Genomic DNA, 20704 nt, shown 5'->3' with positions numbered 1-20704 from the left:
AATTGAATTGCCCGACGCTGGGGGTGAGGTTACGGTGAGCCAAGATTGTGCCACTGCACTCTAGCCTAGGTAACAGATCAAGATTCCATCTCGATTTAAAAAAAAAAAAAAAAGAGAGAAATAGTAAGTTTAAATAGATTCTTCATTTATTAAACATTTACTTCATGTTCATTTACAATAATATAAATAGTATTATGTATATATACTTGATAGGAAATACTATTTTCAGTTTGAAAATGAAAATGTTTCCTTTCTGACTTCAATAGAAATGGCAAGATATTCTTAAGGAAGTTAAATTTTTACGACAGTTGAAGCATCCTAATACCATTGAGTACAAAGGCTGTTACTTGAAAGAGCACACTGCTTGGGTAAGTCAAAGGACCTCTATTTCTTTTACTACTGCTTTTTTTTCTTCTTTTTCTATTATCTCTTTGATCTGTAAAATTATTAGTCCCATTTCTGTTCCATTTAACTTTTGTTATCAGTGTTTATTAACATTTGTTAATACCTTAGTGTGTCATATGGCATACATTCCGTAAGATTAAGTGATATTTAGCCTATTGGAAATTCCATTCTATAAGCACTCAAAAAGAGATTGTGAAAAGTTGACATCTTTTTTTTTTTTTTTTGAGATGGAGTCTTGCTGTGTCACCAGACTGAAGTGCAGTGGCACAATCTCAGCTCAATGCCACCTCCGCCTCCCGGGTTCAAGCAATTCCCCTGCCAAAGCCTTCTGAGTAGAGACGGGGTTTCACCATGTTGGCCAGGATGGTCTTGATCTCCTGACCTTGTGATCCTCCCGCCTCGGCCTCCCAAAGTGCTGGGATTACAGGCCTGAGCCACCACACCTGGCTGACATCATTTTATAATTATTTATTTGTAAAAGTAAAAGGCACCGCCTTATATTCTCATCCTAGAATTTTTATCTTTGTCATTTCTTATCCTCCACTCCAGTTCCCCAATATTTGGAATTGTGCTTGATGTTTTCATCGCTGTGTGACTTTTACCATAAGATCAAAAAAAAGACTTTTCTTCCACTCTGTCACCTTAGTGTGAGATGTGTGTGTGTGTGTGTGTGTGTGTGTGTGTGTGTGTGTGTGTGTGTTTGAGATAGAATTTTACTCTTGTTGCCCAGTTGGAGTGCAGTGGCACCATCTCTACTCACTGCAACCTCTGCCTCCCAGATTCAAGTCATTCTTGAACCTCAGCCTCCCGAGTAGCTGGGACTATAGGCACACACCACCACACCCAGCTAATTTTTTGTATTTTTAGTAGAGATGGGGTTGCACCGTGTTGGTCAAGCTGATCTAGAACTCTTGACCTCAAGTGATCCACCCATTTCAGCTTCCCAAAATGCTGGGATTACAGGCATGTGCCATTGTGCTCGGCCCTTAGTATATTTTTATATGGTTGTATTTCTGATTTTATGTTAGCACATTAGGTACATTTAGGGCATGAAAATGTTATCCTTTCTAATTTATCAAATTCCACATTCCTACTTAAACTCCAATTTAACTAGCATTTATTGGTTACCGGGTACCAAGTCCTTTCCTGTATGTGAACTCTAATTAGGGAATGGAATTTTTGTTCCCAAATAGACTATCAAACAGTGTATTAAACATACACATTTCTGTTCAAGAAACTCTTGAGATATGTAGAACTATTGCTTCCATTCCGAAAATAAGAAATTAATCAAATAAGTATCTCATTATCTAGAAATCCGTTATCTAGCAATCTCAGCTGCCTTGTCAGGAAAGGGATTTCAAACAGGCAGAATAAATGTTACAAAATCCAAGTGCTAAAATCTCATGTGTTTTAAGTCTTCAGAAAATCCTCCATACTCTTACTTGAAGCCCGTTTACTCTTAGGTTATATAGACTGTTAATAAGCTTGGCTACCCGGTTTCTGTCTACAATTGACTTGATAGACCAATTAGAAGGAGCTCTAAGGAACTGAGCTCTTAGAGACATGCATACAAACAGGCATAAGAATAATTTGACCATATGGAAAGTCAGGGAAGCTAGAAAGCAGACCTAATAATTTAAAGGCAGAGCAGCTAGAGCCATTTAGTGTCAGGAGCAAACAACCAGCTCAGGTGCCTTTGTGTTATAGAATAATAGGGGAAAAAATATTTGTGACAAAAATGCTGAGTTTTTAAACATGTAATTTAAAAAATATAATGCAACTATAAACATATTAATTCTATTCAGTTTTAAAGTTCTATATTCATATTTCATATGCTCGGTTTAAGGAAGTTACATATGCATATTCAGTTACTTTTAAAAATTAGAAATTTATGTGATAAAATTTTGAAATACTTTCTTGAAAATTGACTAAAGAAAAAGTAGGCTGGGCACAGTGGCTCATGCCTGTAATGCCAGCACTTTGGGAGGCTGAGGTGGGTGGATCATGAGGTCAGGAGTTTGAAACCAGCCTCCTGACCAACAAGGTGAAACTCCATCTCTAAAAAAAAAAAAAAGAAAGAAAAAGTAGGGGACATAAAGGCTAGTGTTCATTATAACATTTACTTATGTGAAATCTTCCATTTTATAATAAGAAATAAGATTAATGTTTCTGAATCTGTTTGTTTTTAATGTCAAGCAGAAAAGTATAATAAGGTGTTTAAATTTTAAACTTCTGAACCTCTCATATTGTTCTAAATTATTCCAGAAATGCAAGGTACATAGTATTTAAATATATAACTATAAAACTATAACATATGACATTATTATATATAATATATAACTCTTATAAGTATGTTATATCTAATGTAATTATATTCTATATTATATAGACATAGTATACTTATATTTACAATATTAATATATTCATGTTATATATCTTGATATTGATATATTGATATTTAAAATATATAACAATAAAAGTATAATAGTTTCTAAATTTTTAACTTCTAGAATTCTTGTATTCTAAATTACCTCAGTAATGCAAGGCACATAATACATACAAATATATTTTCACATTAATTTTTTTAATGAAAGGAACTAATATGTTGATATTGGTTACATCTGGTTGATTATAGGAAATTTATATTTCATAATGAGCATGTACTACTCTTTTAAATAACAAAATAATAATTTGTAGGAGTGTGGATGCTTGCATGTGTGTGTGGAGATTCGTTGCTAAGCCCTAAAAAATACTTTTGACTTTGATTATAAATCAATAGTCTTGGACACCTAAAAAATCTAGGATAAGAGTAAAGAAACAGGTTTCTCATTTTTGCTTTTAGAAAGCCTCCCCAGATGGCAAACCCAATAACTATCAATAGCATCCACCTCTTGAGTTCCAGCGATTCTCTGGCCTTAGCTTCCCAAGTAGCTGGGACAACAGATGCAAGCCACCACGCCCAGCTAATTTTTTGTATTTTTAGTAGAGATGGGGTTTCCCATGTTGACTAGGCTGGTCTCAAACTCCTGGCCTCAAGTAATATGCCTGCCTCAGCCTCCTAAAATGTTGGGATTACAGGCGTGAGCTACTACACCCAGCCTATCAATAGTATTATAATATAAAGTAAGAAGAAAAGGAATTTACTACTTATTGGCTTATTTTATTTAACTGGTATAACCCCAGTATAGATTTTACTGGCTCATGTATTTGTTTGCCACTTTCTAAGTTACAAATTTATAGTACAACCTAGTCTCCTGAGTCCTTTTTGAAATAAAGTAGTGAAGGAGTTAATAAATAAATTGGCAATCTTGGTTTCACCATGTATAGTAAATATTTCTATATCTAGTCCCCCAATAATCTTTAGGACAATTCCAAGCAAGAAATAATAAAAACTGAGATGATGAAAATTATAAAAATCAATTAGTGCCAGATGACCAAAATTCACTCCAAGTTCAGGTAAGTAAGAACATTTATTCACCTAGTATTCTTAGTTCCTTGGTTGGTCGATTAGTTGGTTTCAGCAGTTTTTTTAAATTAACTTTCATTATTCTGAATATTATTTTAATCTCTTACAGTTGGTGATGGAATATTGCTTAGGCTCAGCGTCTGATTTATTAGAAGGTAAGAAAGAAGGAATTATACTCTCGGCTTTACGTTGATCAGAATGTTATCTACTGCCATGCTGAAGAGTAGTTTGGGCAGTCTAATTGAATGATGGCTTGGACATTAGGGTTGTGTGGATAAGCTATGCACACTTCATCTCTTCAATGCCAGTGAAAGTGTCTGAGTGATGTTAGCAGTCTTTTTCCTGTTTTAGTTCATCACCCATCCAGGGCAGGTACTACCAAAATGTTTGGCTAATGTGATATGGTATGTGTAGCCAAAAACATATTCATGGGTATATGTGAAAGAGAGGTGGATATTCTCATATTACATTGATAATAAACCCTTTCAGAAATCTTGACTGACCCGGTTCCTCTCTACAGATGCTGCTATAACCAGAGGCTGTGTTAAAAATTTACGTTAAGGCCGGGCGCTGTAGCTCACGCCTGTAATCCCAGCACTTTGGGAGGCCGAGGTGGGTGGATCATGAGGTTAAGAGATCGAGACCATCCTGGTCAACATGGTGAAACCCCGTCTCTACAAAAAAAAATACAAAAAATCAGCTGGGCATGGTGGCGCGTGCCTGTAATCCCAGCTACTCAGGAGGCTGAGGCAGGAGAATTGCCTGAACCTAGGAGGCGGAGGTTGCGGTGAGCTGAGATCGCGCCATTGCACTCCAGCCTGGGTAACAAGAGCAAAACTCTGTCTCAAAAAAAAAAAAAAAAAATTTACGTTAAAAAAATATCTTGAGCCAGGCATGGAAGCTCACACCTGTAATATCAGCTACTGTCCGAAAACAGCCTGACCAAGATGGAGAAACCCCATCTCTATGAAAAATACAAAATTTGCCAGGCCTGGTGGCAGATGCCTGTAATCTCAGCTACTCGGGAGGCTGAGGCAGGAGAATCGCCTGAACCCAGGAGGCGGCGGTTGCAGTGAGCCGAGACCATGCCATTGCACTCCAGCCTAGGCAATGAGCGAAACTCCATCTCAAAAATAAAAAATAAAAATACCAGCTACTTAGGAGTCTGAGATAGGAGGATCACTAGAGCCCAGAATTTCAAGGCTGCAGTGAGCTTTGATCGCAACACTGCACTCCAGTCTGGGTAACAGAGTGAGACCCCTGTCTCAAAAAAAAAAAAAAAATTAAATCACTGTTGATTTCTTTTTTTTGTTTGGTTGGTTTTTTTTGTTGTTGTTTAGACACAACTGTTGATTTCTGAATAGAAATTGCTTATTAGCTGCTTTCACAAATAATGAAAATCTGTAGTTTGAAGGAGTAATTAAAGATGGCTTTGTGGCAGGGGAGAATAATGTAACCTAGACCACTCCAGACATTTAAAATGTTGGAAGGGACTGGTTAATTGGAATCAGTGTGACTTGGCTTGCAACTGACAAGTAAATTAACTGCATCATTTAAGCAATATCAGGCTTTTTTTGTTTTGAAGGCTCATTTCTGTTTATGTGCTTGGGTTTCCTGTTACCTGATCACTTATCTCTTCTATAGAAGATCTGTATCCTATATATTTAGGTGAATGTGTTCCCAAATTGTCATGTAAGAAAGTATGTAACTCAGTCTGGTATAGTTGTATAAAATAATAAAATGAAGAATGAAACTGATCATCTGCTGACTTTTATTTTTTCCTTCCTCAGTTCATAAAAAACCACTACAGGAAGTAGAGATCGCTGCCATTACTCATGGAGCCTTGCATGGACTAGCCTACCTACATTCTCATGCATTGATCCATAGGTAAGATTAGAGACCAGTTATATTTCATTTCAGTTACAGGACTGTCTATTCCAGGAACCTTGACAATTAGTGCATACTCCAGTTTTTAGGTTGGCTAAACATTCATGGGAAGCAAATAGATTGCTGCTTCTGGATATGAGGAGTAAAGCTGCCAGAATTTAGCTTGTATCTCCTATTCTCTCCTATGTATCCAGAATTATATCATCTTTGTTCAGTACGTAACTATTCTCCAGGCTGAGTGTTACAGGGAAATCTGTAAAAGGGCCCAGCAATCTTTAGATACTACGTCAGGAAGAAAAGAAACTTAACCTTCCTTGAATACATTTATCTCTTAGCAGAGTTATTGTCCCTTTCCTATTATAAATAGCAAGCTAGTCTTAGATAAATATATGCTATTTTATAACTTTGAAATATTTCGCATTCTTACAGTTCATATGGATACTTAGGAAGATATTATCTTTACTGTATTTTGGCAGGTGAAGAGACTTAACTTGCCGAGAGCTTCACAGAATTTGAGCAATATATTAAGGATTGAAACTCAACTTTCTTGACTTCTGTTCTAGGGCTTTTTTCTACCTTGTATTTTCTCTACCACAACACCACTCTCCTCCCTGCAACCTCCCTCCCTCCGTTAACTTCTAGAGAAAGATGTTACCAATCTTTCCTTTGCTCAATGATGAACTTTTAGTGCAGCTACATTAATGAATGGGGAGAAGAGTAGTGACATTTTAGGTAGGCATAAAGAATCTGAGATGGCTCACAAATGAAAGAAAACAACTGGCATTTACTAGGAAGAAGTGAAACTATTAGGTCATGGTTCCTCTTTTGCTCCTGTTTTAATCACCCCAGCGTAGCCATGACCACTTACGGGTACCACAAAAGCAGAACTTCCTCAAGATAGGCAGACCAAAATCCTGCTGGGAATTAAGGACAAAGAGTGAACCTAATCATGTTAATAAATGCTGATTACATAAAATTATCATAATGTCTATGGATCTGACAACTTTTTTAAAATATATGTCTTTGGTACCAAGGTGTTAATACTGCTGCCAACTTGCTTGTGATGGTTTTGCCTGCTCTCATTTAAAGCCACAGTTCAGTTTTTTTGTGCCGTTATTACCTTAATCTGCACAGTAACTTAATGTTTTAGTCTGTATTATATACTTTATCTTCTTTAGTATGTGAAATTATTTGTCGAAGAGACAAAAAACTTATAAAGAATGTTTTTTAAATTTAAAACTAAATACCATGTTTCATATTTTTATTGTTTCAATTTAAAAGGTAGTTCAGCCTCCTCACTGAAGATAGGTAAAGAAAATATATTTTTCTGTTGTGAAGAAAAGTAAATAATGCATGTTTTTTTAGTTCTGTGTGCCAGTGCCTACTGTCACCATGAGGAAGGAAACTGAATTTTCAAGGGAAGTTTTTATAAAAGTTATTTTGAAGTATTTGAACCTTACCATTTTCAGCTTGACATAAATTTTCCTCGTCTCTGTTTTACCTTTTCACTGACCATCAACTTCCAATTCATGGTTTCTAGTGCTCATTACACTTCATGCCTTTTTTAAAAAGAATAAGGAATACATCCACACCTTCTCATTCTAAGTTACCATACTGAAGAATGAATTTTTAAATTATATTTTTAAAACATTTTGCTCTATAATTCATCTACTAACTTTAGTAGTAACCACATGCAATTCTTTGTAGTAATACAGTAGAAATGCCATTTCCTAACCCCTAATCTGTGTTTGTTTTGATCTTTCAGGGTCTTCTTTTTACTGTACAGAGTTATTTTTAAAATAACACCTTCTATATAACATGTATCTCAAATGCCTTAGAGTTGCAGTTACAATTAAAGGCAGAGTAAAGGGTCACAGGCAAGAAAGAAAAGGTATGTGTGTAGTTGAAGTTTATTGGTAGGTAGTCAATACAGAATTGTTTAGGCTCCAAAAATGTCACATAATTTGTAAAAGCAGTTACAATTGGCACCAACTTTCTCAGCACAGGGAAAACTATTGATAACTAGATTTGGCCTTTAAGAATATGCCTTTATAAGGGTAGCAGCTGAATAGGTTTCCTTGTCTGCCATGTCTGCCTTTTGTCTCATTGTATTCCCTCCCTCTGAAGAAAGCTGTACCTTTAAGTAATTACTATGACCTACCTGCAAGTACACCCAGGAATCTGGGCCCCCTTACAACATGCAGTAATTACTGAATCTCCTTCTGGCTATCTGAGCAAGGTGTTTTTTGTTTTTTTTTTTTTAATAAACTTTTTGTCTTATTAATTGCATGCTCTGACCTATTCCATAATGAAAATTGAAAAGTAATTTTCTAACCCTTTTATTTTTTCCTATAGGGATATTAAAGCAGGAAATATTCTTCTAACAGAACCAGGTCAGGTAAAACTAGCTGATTTTGGGTCTGCCTCAATGGCTTCTCCTGCCAACTCCTTCGTGGGCACACCTTACTGGTATGTAGAATTAGGAAGTATGACATAGTTTTAAAATATGCATACATGAATTCATGGTACTGGTTTGGCTTGGTTTTGTGACAGTGTCTTACCAATGTCCCTCAAAACAAGATTTTATTTGAGAAGGATGGAAAACCCACTGGCATAAAAAGAAACACTCTGGCTTAGTATAAAATTTACAGTGACTTTAAATTGTGCAATTAAGGTTGGTGTCACTGTGTGTAAACTGAGCAGGATTATCAACTCGCTTACAAGCTCAGGTTTTCGATTTCATTTGCAGTTTCTTTTGAACTTTTCTCTCGAGGCAAAGCCTCCACATAAGGACAAGGCAGCTCCTTTTGCCTGACTAGCCAACAAGCAGAGATGGTACCTTTCAGTGAAAGAAATCCAAGTTCTTGTCCTTGTTGAGTTCTCTGAAAGGTTACCTAGCTTGTCAGTCTGTCTCAGAGTTTTTCACCCTTTTTTTTGTTCCATATTCTTTTCCTTCCTTTCATAGGTATGTTGGAATTTCACTATGCCTTACAAAGTGACTTAGATCTCTGCAAAATTACTTGCCTACTAAAAAAAAATCAGCTAGTCTTTGAAATTTTTTTCTATCACCAAATAACATTTACCAAGCAACTGATTACACATCATAATAGAGCACAGTTCTTTTCAAGGCATATTAAATGGATAGGGCCCCTGCCTTCCTAATGAAGCTGCATTATGGACAAACAAGTAAAGTAACATCCATTACCACAACCTGGGTTTTGTTTTTGTTTTGTAAGTTTTAGTATCTTTGGAACAGCTGATTATATCACTTGATATGGTTCTATAAAGTATTTTTCATGTTGTTTAATTATTTTAAAACAATATAGCCAGATGTGGTGGTACATGCCTGTAATCCCAGCTACTTGGGAGGCTGAGGCATGAGAATCACTTGAACCCGAGAGGCAGAGGCTACAGTGAGCCAAGATGGCACCAGTGCACCCCAGCCTGGGCTACAAAATGAGAATCTGTCTCAAAAAAAAAAAAAAAGTATTTTCTGCTTTATTTAATTACTTAAAACAATATGAAAAATACTTTTTGGAACTATGTAAAGCAATATAATCAGCTGTTCCAAAGTAATCATTTATTTAAGTATTTTATGTATATTAATTCTTTACAGATTTCTGTAAAGTTGCTATGAGAATTCTCTCCATTTTACAGGTGAAGAAACTGATGTACAGATAGGTTAAGAAACTTACCTAAGATCAAACCAACAGTAAGGAGTGGAGCCAGTCTTTATTGAAAATAATGTGTTGTGTCATGTAAATCACCAAGTATATTATATTTTGAAGTGTTTTTCAAAATTATTTGTGTAAGGAAATAATACCTATATCAGATAAAATTTCAGAATACCCTTAAGAAGAGCTATTTCATTCAATTACTTTACTGGAGAAATTTTGTTTTTAATCTACAACTTGAATTTTGTACCTTATGTTTGGTAGGATGGCTCCAGAGGTGATCTTAGCTATGGATGAAGGACAATATGATGGAAAAGTTGATATTTGGTCACTTGGCATCACTTGTATTGAGTTGGGTGAGTAAAGAGTTGTTTTCACTGTATTTTTTAAAATTGTATTTTGCAGATGAACTTTCATTGTATTTTTAAGAATCACTTATGATTAGGAGTTATTCATCTGGCTATTTACTGAGTTACTAGTATATGTGTGGTAGGCAATGTGAGTTTATTATATATTTTTTATGCTCTTTCATAATATAGAAGATTGCTTTCTCTCTGCTACATTTTCACGTTATTAATTTTTTTTTTTTTTTTTTTTTTTGAGACAGAGTCTTGCTCTGTCAAGCTGGTGTGCAGTGGTGTGATCTCAGCTCATTGCAACCTCCGCCTCCCAGGTTCAAGCAATTTTCCTGCTTTAGCATCCTGAGTACCTGGGATTACAGGCACCTGCCACCATGCCTGGCTAATTTTTGTATTTTTCTTTAGTAGAGATGGAGTTTTTCTGTGTTGGCCAGGCTGGTCTCAAATTCCTGACCTCAAGAGATCTGCCTGCCTTGACCTCCCAAAGCTCTGGAATTACAGGTGTGAGACACCATGCACAGCCACATGCTATTAATTTAATTAAAGGAGTTGAAGCAGATATGGCAGTTAACAAATAGAATACAAAATAGTACATAGTAATATATGAAAAATATCCATTCTCCATTCTATGAATGATAATATATGTCCTACCTTTATGGGAGTTTCCATTATCTTAATTTATACTACAACTTGTATTAGGGAAACCTGAAAAAGTAATAGAAAGTTTATCAGGGATCTGACTCTAAAACTATATTTGACCCATGTAGAGCACAACTGTGAAGAAAACTTTGTGTTAGAGGATACCTCAGCCCTGAAGTTATTCCCCAGATATTGTTGCAGTTATCTAAAATTATCTAAAGTGCCATAGAATCTCTCCTTTGGTTGTATATTTTGAATTTTAATATATCTTAAATTTAACCTCTATCCAGTGGTATACTGGTAAAGTTAACAGATGAATCTCCTATGGAGAGGGGAAAGGTCTTGATTTGTAGCCTTGCCAATTTCCATGGTGTAAATACTCCTGCTATAGCCAGTGCTCTTCACTCAATGTGAAACTGGGGAAAGAGGCACACAATGGTCTTTCCAAAGCCAGTATGAGCTAGCTACAGCATAATACTGCCTTTATCTAGATATTTTCATTAATTTTAAATTTAAAATGTTAAACTTTTAAAAAATCAGTTTTTAAAAAAGTCATAGGACCAAAATTAGCTAAAACAACTTTGAAGAAATAGAATTTGGACAGAAGAATCACTACCGCAAATCTATACCATGATCATTAAATCCATACAGTATTGGTGCAGGGAAAGACTAGTATCTAAGAGAACAGACTAGGAAACTGTATTATGAGTCAGATTTTAGTAAAAGACAGAGAAGCCATTACAGATCATGGGGAAAGAATGGCTCATTTGATAAATAATACTGAGAAATTAATTAATTATATGATAAAATTAAAAGTGGATTCCTAGCTATATCATACACAAAAATAAATTTCAGATTGGTTAAATGTCCAAAAGTAAAAAGCAAAACTTTAAAACATTTAGGAGAAGCCCCAATGCCTCAGTTTCCTCATCTGTAAAATAGAAATAATGGTAGTACCCACTTTCTGGGGTTGTTATGAAGATTAATTAATTAATATCTATAATTAATTATTATAATATTAATATAAATTAATATCTATAATATTAATATAAATTAATTAATATCTATAATGTGCTTAGAACATGGCCTGGCATATAATAAGCACTATGTGCCAGGCACAGTGGCTCACACCTGTAACCCCAGCACTTTGGGAGGCTGAGGCAGGCAGAGCACCTGAGGTCAGGAGTTCAAGACCAGCCTGACCAAAATAGAATAACCTTGTCTCTACTAAAAATAAAAAAATTAGCCGGGCATGGTGGCGCATGCCTGTAAACCCAGCTACTCGGGAGGTTGAGGCAGGAGAATTGTTTGAACCTGCGAGACAGAGGTTGTGGTGAGCCGAGATCGTTCCACTGCACTCCAGCCTGGGCAACAAGAGCAAAACTCCGCCTCAAAAAAAAAAAAAAAAGCCCAAACAACCAGTAGAAATATGGGTAAAGGCTATGATTAAGTGAAGCTGAGATAGGAGAATCACCTGAACCCAGAAGTCAAGACTGCAGTGAGCCATGATCACTCCATTACACTCCAGCCTGGGTGATGGGTGTAAGACCCTGTCTCAAATAAAAATAAAAAGAATATCATTAAGCAATTCATTGAAGAGGAAACCTAAATGGACAACAAACATCCAAAGACACTCAGCCTTGTTAGTAATCAGAAAAATGCAATTTGAAAAAAATTTGGCATTTATGAGATTGGCAAGGGTGTCAAGTCTGCGAATAATGAATTTGGAGAAGCTGCTAAGGAAACAAGAATTCCGTATGCGTACACACTGGAAAATGTATACAAGGGTGCAATTGCTTTCTAGTAGCCAGAAAAGGTAGAAATAACCTAAATTTTTATCCAAAAAAAATGTATAAATAAATTATGGAATACTATATAACAGTTAAGAATCAACTAGATCTACATGTATCGTCATGGATAAATCTCAAAATCATAATGTTGAATATTTAATGAACAAATAAAATTACAAAAGCACAGGTACAGTATGATGCCAGTTATGAAAATTTTATAAGTTCTTTTATATATTATTAAAACTATATACTGGCCAGGCGCAGTGGCTCACACCTATAATCCCAGCACTTTGGGAGGCCAAGGCAGGTGGATCACCTGAGGTCAAGCGTTTGAGATCAGCCTGACCAACATGGCAAAACCGCGTCTCTACTAAAAATACAAAAATTAGCCAGACGTGGTGGTGCATGCCTGTAATCCCAGCTACTTGGGAGGCTGAGACAGGAGAATTGCTTGAACCCAGAAGGCAGAGGTTGCAGTGAGCCAAGATCGTACCATTGCACTCCAGCCTGGGCAAGAAGAGTGAAACTCCATCTCAAAAAAAAAAAAAAAGGTACATCTTTACTAAGAAAACATAAGAACACAGTTGTAAAGATATAATTCTAGAACAGTAAACTTTCTGGAGAAAGGAAGGCAAATAGAGCTTTATCTACTTTCTTTTTCTGTTTTTTTTTTGAGACAGAGTCTCGTGCTGTCACCCAGGCTATAGTTTAGTGGCGCGCCCTTGGCTCACTGCAATCTACACCTCCTGGTTGCAAGCAGTTCTCCTGCCCCAGCCTCCCAAGTAGCTGGAACTACAGGTGTGCGCCATCACTGCCCAGCTTATTTTTTTGTATTTTTTTAATTAGAGACAGGGTTTCACCACGTTGGCCAGGATGAACTCGATCTCCTGACCTCATGATCTGCCCGCCTTGGCCGCCCAAAGTGCTGGGATTGCAGGTGTGAGTCACCGTGTCAGGCCTACTTTCTTATTTTTTTTTGGAAGAAAAAGAATGAAATAAATATGACAAAATTATAATAAATCTAAGTGATAGATGTTTGTTATAATATTCTGCAAAATTTTACATATTTTAAATATTGAATAATTCAACTTTTCAAAAATTAGAAATAAATATACAATCTTTTGGGGGGGAAACTACTCTGTGCATAGCATAGAGTTAGCAGTATGGAGTAAGTTTTAGAATTAAACACCCTGGATATGAATCTTGGCTTTACCAGCACTTAGCTGGCAGGACAACTGTGTATGGCTGCAACCTAATTCCATCAGGCATTCACATAGTTTAGGATGCAAATGATACCTCCCTGAGCTGTGTAACATGTTGATTCTGGCTGTGTGAAATCGGATGATTTTGTTAACTTCCCTAATCCCCAGTTTCTCATCTAAGTAAAAATAGCAGTGCATATATCATAGATTTCTACAGGCTTCAATAAGATAACTTAGGTAAAGTATTTAACTAACATAATGCCTGGTATATAGCAAGTGCTCAGTAAGAGCTAATTGTATTCATATATAGGATTATTTTTTGGTTTTTGTAACTTATATTTTAGGCCATGTAAAATTATGCTTCTTTTAGAGGTCATAGTACCTCTAAAGGGTCATAACTGAGGAGTTGCTACTATTATATTTTATAAGTAAAATATAAAATAAGTGATATTTTATTAAAATAAACCAAATTTTATTTATAACACTGAGACCATAGTAGCAACTCTTCAGTTACGACCCTTTAAGAGAATATGCCACCTGCGTTGAACTTTACAGTTAGTGCTTGCTCATGGTTTTAACAAGATTTTTTCTTACCAAAATCTTTCTGAAATGTGACATGGATTCTGCCCTTTCCAATCTTCTTTAATGAAACAAACTACGTATACCCTTTTATGATGATTCAAGATCATCAGCACATCACATTTTGTACCGTCTAGATGTAAATGACTCAAATGTCAACAGTAATTTGACATTGGACACAGGTACAGATCCCAGGAGATACCTTAGTACTTCCTCTCTTAGGACAGCCCCTTATATGTGCTTTCTGATTTTACATTCTTATAAAAATGAATTGAAATATGTATAACTACATGCTCTCTATATCAACCTAACTTTGCATTTTATAAAGACATGATTTACTGAATTAAAGGACAAAGTAGCCTTCTCCCAAATTGTCTGATTCTCTAAAACAGCTATTTCTACAAATTGATAGGTGATAGTATCAAATTGTGCTAAAGAGCATAGACTTTGCAGTCAGATAAACCTCAGTTCTTATTCTGCTTGCACCATTTTGTAGTTGTCTGACTTTGGTCAAATTATCTCCAAGTCTGTAAAATCTTTTTTTTTTTTTTTTTGAGATAGAATCACACTCTGTTGCCAACTTGAAGCACAGTGGCCCAATCTCGGCTCACTGCAACCTTCGCCTGGAGGGTTCAAGCAATTCTCCGACCTCAGCCTCCTGAGTAGCTGGGACTACAGGCACATGAGACGACTCCCAGCTAAATTTTTATATTTTTAATAGAGACAGGGTTTCACCATGTTGGCCAGGATGGTCTCCATCTCTTGACCTCATGATCCACCTGCCTCAGCCTCAACCTCCCAAAGTACTAGGATTACTGGTGTAAGCCACCATGCCTGCCAATTTTTTTTTCTTTTGTCTTTTTCTTTTTTTTTTTTTTTTTTTTTTTGACTCTCACTCTGTCACCCAGGCTGGAGTGCAGTACCACAATCTTGGCTCACTGCAACCTCTGCCTTCCAGGTGCAAGAGATTCTTGTGCCTCAGCCTTCCAAGTCACTGGAATTCAGGCATGGGCCATCACGTCCAGTAATTTTTGTATTTTTAGTAGAGACGGGGTTTCGCCATATTGTCCAGACTACTGGTCTTGAGCTCCTGGGCTCAAGTACACCACCTGCCTCTGCCTCCCAAAGTGCTCAGATTACAAGGGTGAGCCTCCACACCTGGCCTCAACTATGTAAAATTAACATAAAAAGATTTTCTGCCATGTGGTGATTGGGTTAGATGAAAATATGGATTTAAAATGCTTCTTATGGCATCTGGTATATAGCATGTGCCCAGCAAATGTTAAACATTATCATAATAATCCCAGGTTATAGGGCATTTCATTCAGATTTTTAATCTACATTTTAACATCTCTCTTTTTTTTTTTTTTTGAGAATGGAGACTTGCTCTGTTGCCCAGGCTGGAATGCAGTGGTACAATCTCGGCCCACTGCAACCTCTGCCTCCCGGGTTCAAGTGATTCTCCTGCCTCAGCCTCTCAAATAGTTGGGACCACAGGCACCTGCCACCACGCCTGGTTAATTTTTGTATTTTCAGTAGAGTTAGAGTTTCACCATGTTGATCAGGCTCATCTCAAACTCCTGACCTCAAATGATCCACCCACCTCGGCCTCCCAAAGTGCTGGTATTACAAGCTCGAGCCACTGTGCCTAGCCCATTTTAACATCTCTTTAACACTAGGAGGCAACATGGTAAAATGCACTGAAACTTGAAATTGCTAAGAGAGTAAATGATGTTAAATGTTCTCACAACAACAAAAAATAGTAACTATATGAAGCGATGGACAGGTTAATTGTAATTATCACTTCACAATGTATGTGAACATCAAAACATCACAGTGTATACCTTAAATACATACAATTTTGTCAAAAACAAGGAAATAAATTTTTGGGGGGTGGAGTTTCACTCTTGTTGCCCAGGCTGTAGTGCAATGGTGCAATCCTGGCTCTCCGCAACCTCCACTTCCCGAGTTCAAGCGATTCTCCTGCCTCAGCCTCCCAAGTAGCTGGAATTACAGGCATGTGCCACCACACCCGGCTAATTTTGTATTTTTTTTTAGTAGAGACAGGGTTTCCCCATGTTGGTCAGGCTGGTCTTGAACTCCTGACCTCAGGTGATCCGCCCACCTCAGCCTCCCACAGTGCTGGGATTACAGATGTGAGCCACCGTGCCTGGCCGGAAATAAATTTTTTAAAGTAGGAAGTATTTTATAGGTAACGGCCTCTTATAATTGACAGCATTTTTTCTGTTATTATAAAATAGGGGTGAATATTAAATACACCTTACTGTCAATGACATCTCAGATTCAGAGAAATGTGATAGTAGATGCTCAGTAAATGTTCACAAAATAAAATTATTACCAAGGACATTTAACTTCTCAGCATCAACAGTTACTTAAAAATTGTTATATCCATAATGTAATAAATCATACAGGTACCTCTTTGACAGCCTTACTATACATTTTCATCTCCCTAGCATTAATATTGTCAATGAACAAGTAATAGAAGGATTTTTTTTTACATGCAAGACAAAGGTTAAACTGTTTTAGATATACCCTAAGGAATGATTTTTCTATTTTTTTGTATGTTTGGGGTATAATGAAATTGTAACCATTAATACAAGTAGTATACTTTTAAGTTGTACTTTTTTTCTTTTTTTTTTTTTTTTTTGAGATGGGAGTCTTACTCTTGTCGCCCAGGCTGGAGTGTTGTGGGGCAATCTCGACTCACTGCAACCCCCACCTCCTGGACTGAAGCGATTCTCCTGCCTCAGCCTCCCAAGTAGCTGGGATTACAGGCGCCCACCACCACACCCAGCTAATTTTTGTATTTTTAGTAGAGATGGAGTTCCACCATGTTAGCCAGGCTGGTCTCCACCTTCTGACCTCTGGTGATCCACCTGCCTTGGCCTCCCAAACTGCTGGGATTACAGGCGTGAGCCACCGCACCTGGCCTAAGTTGTACTTTTAATATCGAAATTACATGGAAAGTTGTGGATAGTCCTGCCTTTTGTTAAGATATCTATCTCTTACATAATAGCTTATTATCCCTTTTTTATGGTATCTATCTCTTCTATAATAGTGTATTTTTTTTGAAACACCCTAATCTAGAAGTTGAATTGCTGAGATGGCATCAGAAAGCAGGATGATGACAATGTTACTGGCACTGTCTCTCTTTCCTAAAGATCAAATGCTACCACTCCTAAGTGGTTAAGTCTGTTTTTTAGAAACTTTTACTAAATTGATCTCCTGTTGAAAGAACTAGTTAAAACTCTTGGAGGTTGAAATCATAGAGTCACCAAATACTTTAATTTTCAGGATTATATTTAAGAAAAGTTAATCTTGGTTCTCTTCTGTTTAAACTACAGGCATTTAGTTCACCAGCAAAAGTTATGGTAGAAACTGGCAAACAGTCCATCGACATTTTTCAGGGAATGGATTGTGTCCAGAAATAAGTTCTCTAGGAAAAAACAAAACACAAACATAAATGTTATAGTTTCTCTGCCTGGAATTTTCTTCTTCTACATTAGCCCCTTATAGTGTATCTGTTAATAAATGAATACCGTAATCATTTTTGGGAACAAGGGGTTATAGTTAGTCTTCTAAAGCTTTTTCTTTTCGTTTTGAAATACTAGTACTATTTATCTTAACATGTACAGAGTTATTGAAGAGGTGCCATGGCCTAGTAGAAAGAACACAGGCCTTGAGTCTCACAGGATTGGGTTGAGATTTCAGTGTAAACACTGTGACTTGATTTCATTATTTAGCCCAGCTGAATCTCAGTTTCTTCAGTTGGGAAATTAGAAAAATAATACCTATCTTGCCAAGCTATTGTGAGAATTATGAATCTCATATATAACATGCCTAAGGCAGTGAGTGCCTAACATATAGTAGGAATTCAATAAATGGTACCAATTATTTTGTTATCATTAGTTATTATGGTTGTCAACCATATTTGTTCATAAGAAACCTTATGGGCTGGGCACGGTGGCTCATGCCTGTTATTCCAGCACTATAGGAGATCAAAGTGGGCAGATCACTTGAGGTCAGGAGTTCTACAGCAGCCTGGCCAACATGGCAAAACCCTGTCTCTATTAAAAATGTAAAAATTAGTCAGGTGTGGTGACACACACCTGTAGTCGCAGCTACTTGAGAGGCTGAGGCAGGAAAATTGCTTGAACTCAGGAGGCAGAGGTTGCAGTGAGCCAATATTGTACCACTGCACTCCAGCCTGGGTGACAAAGCAAGACTGTCTCAAAAAAAAAAAAAAGAATAAGAAACCTTATGCCTTTTTAGGTTGTGTTTATCTAAAGGTAGGCATATTCTTTGATTTTCCTTAGTAAAATTAAACCCAGTAGACACTCTGATTTATTTTATTTTGTTTTTTAAATTTTTTTATTTCAATAGCTTTTGGAGTACAGGTGGTTTCTGGTTACATGGATGAATTATATAGTGCACCTGTCACCTAAGTAGTGTACATTTTATCCAATACATAGTCTTTTATTTCACACCTCCTCCTACCCTTCCTCTTCTGAGTCTCCAAATTCCATTATATTACTCTGAATGCCTTTGCATATTCATAGCTTAGCTCTACTTATAAGTGAGAACATATTGGTGTTTGGTTTTCCAATCCTGACTTCTCTTAGAATAATGGCCTCCAGCTCATTCAAGTTACTCCAAAAGACATTATTTCATTCCTTTTTCTGTATGAGTAGTACTCTATGGTGTACATATACCACATTTTCTTTATTTACTCATTGGTCAGTGGACACTTAGGTTGATTCCATATCTTTCCAATTGTGAATTGGGCTGCAATAAACATACACGTAGGTACTTTAATTTAGTATAATCTTTACCAAGCAGAGCAATATCCAGAAACTTGATTGAACTGACCTTCCTGAACCTTGATCTTACATAACAGAGATAGATTATACACAGACTTGATGATTGTCTCTAAGTTAAAGGAAAACTACTATTTTCTTCTTTTAATATAGTTAGCTCAGCATTTTTATGCTTCTACCTTTTTCCTTTCATTTAAGAATATATGTATTTCATATCACAAGGTGACTTCAAAAGCACTCCTAATTCCTGTTCTGCTGCATATGTAGAAGAAGCTCTATTCAAACTACTATATTTGGCTGGGCGCGATGGCTCACACCTGTAATCCCAGCACTTTGGGAGGCCGAGGTGGGTGGATCACCTAAGGTCAGGAGTTTGAGATCAGCCTTGCCAACATGAAGTAACTCCATCTCCACTAAAAATACAAAAATTAGCTGGGCATGGTGGCAAGCACCTGAAATCCCAGCTACTTGGGAGGCTGAGACAAGAGAATCTCTTGGACCTGGGAGGCAGATGTTGCAGTGAGCCCAGATCATACCACTGCACTCTAGCCTGGGCAACAGAGGAAACTCTTGTCTCAAAAAAAAAAAGATAAGATAAAAGAAAAAACAAACTGCTATATTCTACAATAAGTACTGACAAACTTTCTGTGAAGGAACAGATAATAAGCACTTTAGGCTTCAGAGGCCATTCAGTGTCTGTCATAACTAAACTTTGCCATTGGAGCGTGAAAGCAGTCATAGACAATACATTAATGAACAGGCATGGCTGTGTTCCAGTAAACTTACAAAAGCAGGCTGAGAGCTGAATTTGGACCATGGGCAATCGTTTGCCAGCCCTTGCTCTGTAGTATTCTGGCTCAGCGGTGAGCCTTGTCACCATTGCTCAGAAGATTTATGTATTACATCTAGCAAAGACTTGAACATAGATGAGATCACTTGAAGCTAATACTCAGAGAATGTTTCCCAGACCATAGAGCTGTCCTATGAGTAGAGTACCTTTAGCCATGTGTTTCTCTATTAGAGTTATTCTTCTACCATCACATGGTCAGCCATTTTTCCTGCTTGTTCATGGGCAGAATGAGTGCTACTTACAGGCCTTCTCATTCCTGCTTCAAATCCAACCTCTGCCTTTTATTGCATTGAGTTTTATTTTTGTCTTTATTCTTTCATCCTTTTCTTCTTAAATTTGTTTTTTTTTTTTTTTTCTTTCTTTAGTCTCCTTTCCCTGCTGTTTTGCTGTTTCACCTTTGCAACTCAGAGCTCTTCTGAGAAGCTTGGATTTTTTTTTTTTTTAACTGTTTGCCAGTAAGTGGGAGGTTTCTAGTCCTTCTAATAGTGGGTGAAGCCATCATGTAGTATCTGTCATGAGCCCCAAGTCTTAGTCTTCTCAGTCATTGTTGACAGTTTATTCTGTGCTTAATTTGCCTCATCTCCATTTGTTTATTTAAAAGTATTTGGGGGCACCTGCTGTGTACCAGGTGCTATTCTCAGCACTGAGAATGCAGAGATGAACATAGTAGACATTGCTCCTGCCCTCATGAAGTTTGGCAAAGAGGTCACATATTAAATAATTAGGCTGGGCACAGTGACTCATGCCTCTAATCCCAGCACTTTCAGAGGCTAAGGTGGGAGGATCACTTGAGCCTAGGGGTTTGAGACCAGCTTGGGCAATATAGTGAGACCTCATCTCTACAAAAACCTTTAAAAAATAGGCCACGCATGCTGATGTGTGCTTGTAGTCCCAGCTACTAGGGAAAGTGAGGTGGAAGGATGGCTTGAACAAGAGAGAGAGAGAGAGAGAGACAGACAGACACAGAGAGGAAGGAAGGAAGGAAGGAAGGAAGGAAGGAAGGAAGGGAGGGAGG

The 20704-nt window shown here is 37.0% G+C and overlaps 1 protein-coding gene across 10 annotated transcripts in view; it reads left to right on the top strand.

Moving 5' to 3' along the window:
- The window catches only part of TAOK3 (TAO kinase 3), a 204627-nt gene that overhangs the window by 114113 nt on the left and 69810 nt on the right, over nt 1-20704 (top strand). For 9 of the 10 annotated variants that reach the window (XM_032241112.1, XM_032241137.1, XM_032241144.1 and 6 more), the window contains 5 exons: nt 267-368; nt 3981-4026; nt 5662-5758; nt 8114-8227; nt 9697-9788. In XM_032241112.1, the coding sequence (XP_032097003.1) occupies nt 267-368; nt 3981-4026; nt 5662-5758; nt 8114-8227; nt 9697-9788 (451 nt within the window). Of the gene's footprint in view, nt 1-266; nt 369-3980; nt 4027-5661; nt 5759-8113; nt 8228-9696; nt 9789-20704 lie in introns of those variants that run through there. The other variant, XM_032241169.1, reaches the window with a different exon arrangement.

Source organism: Sapajus apella, unplaced genomic scaffold, assembly GCF_009761245.1.
Source record: "Sapajus apella isolate SASKATOON/1434 unplaced genomic scaffold, GSC_monkey_1.0 scaffold2, whole genome shotgun sequence".
In the NCBI taxonomy this organism is placed as follows: Eukaryota; Metazoa; Chordata; class Mammalia; order Primates; family Cebidae; genus Sapajus; species Sapajus apella.
This window is presented reverse-complemented; position numbering and strand designations above follow the sequence as displayed.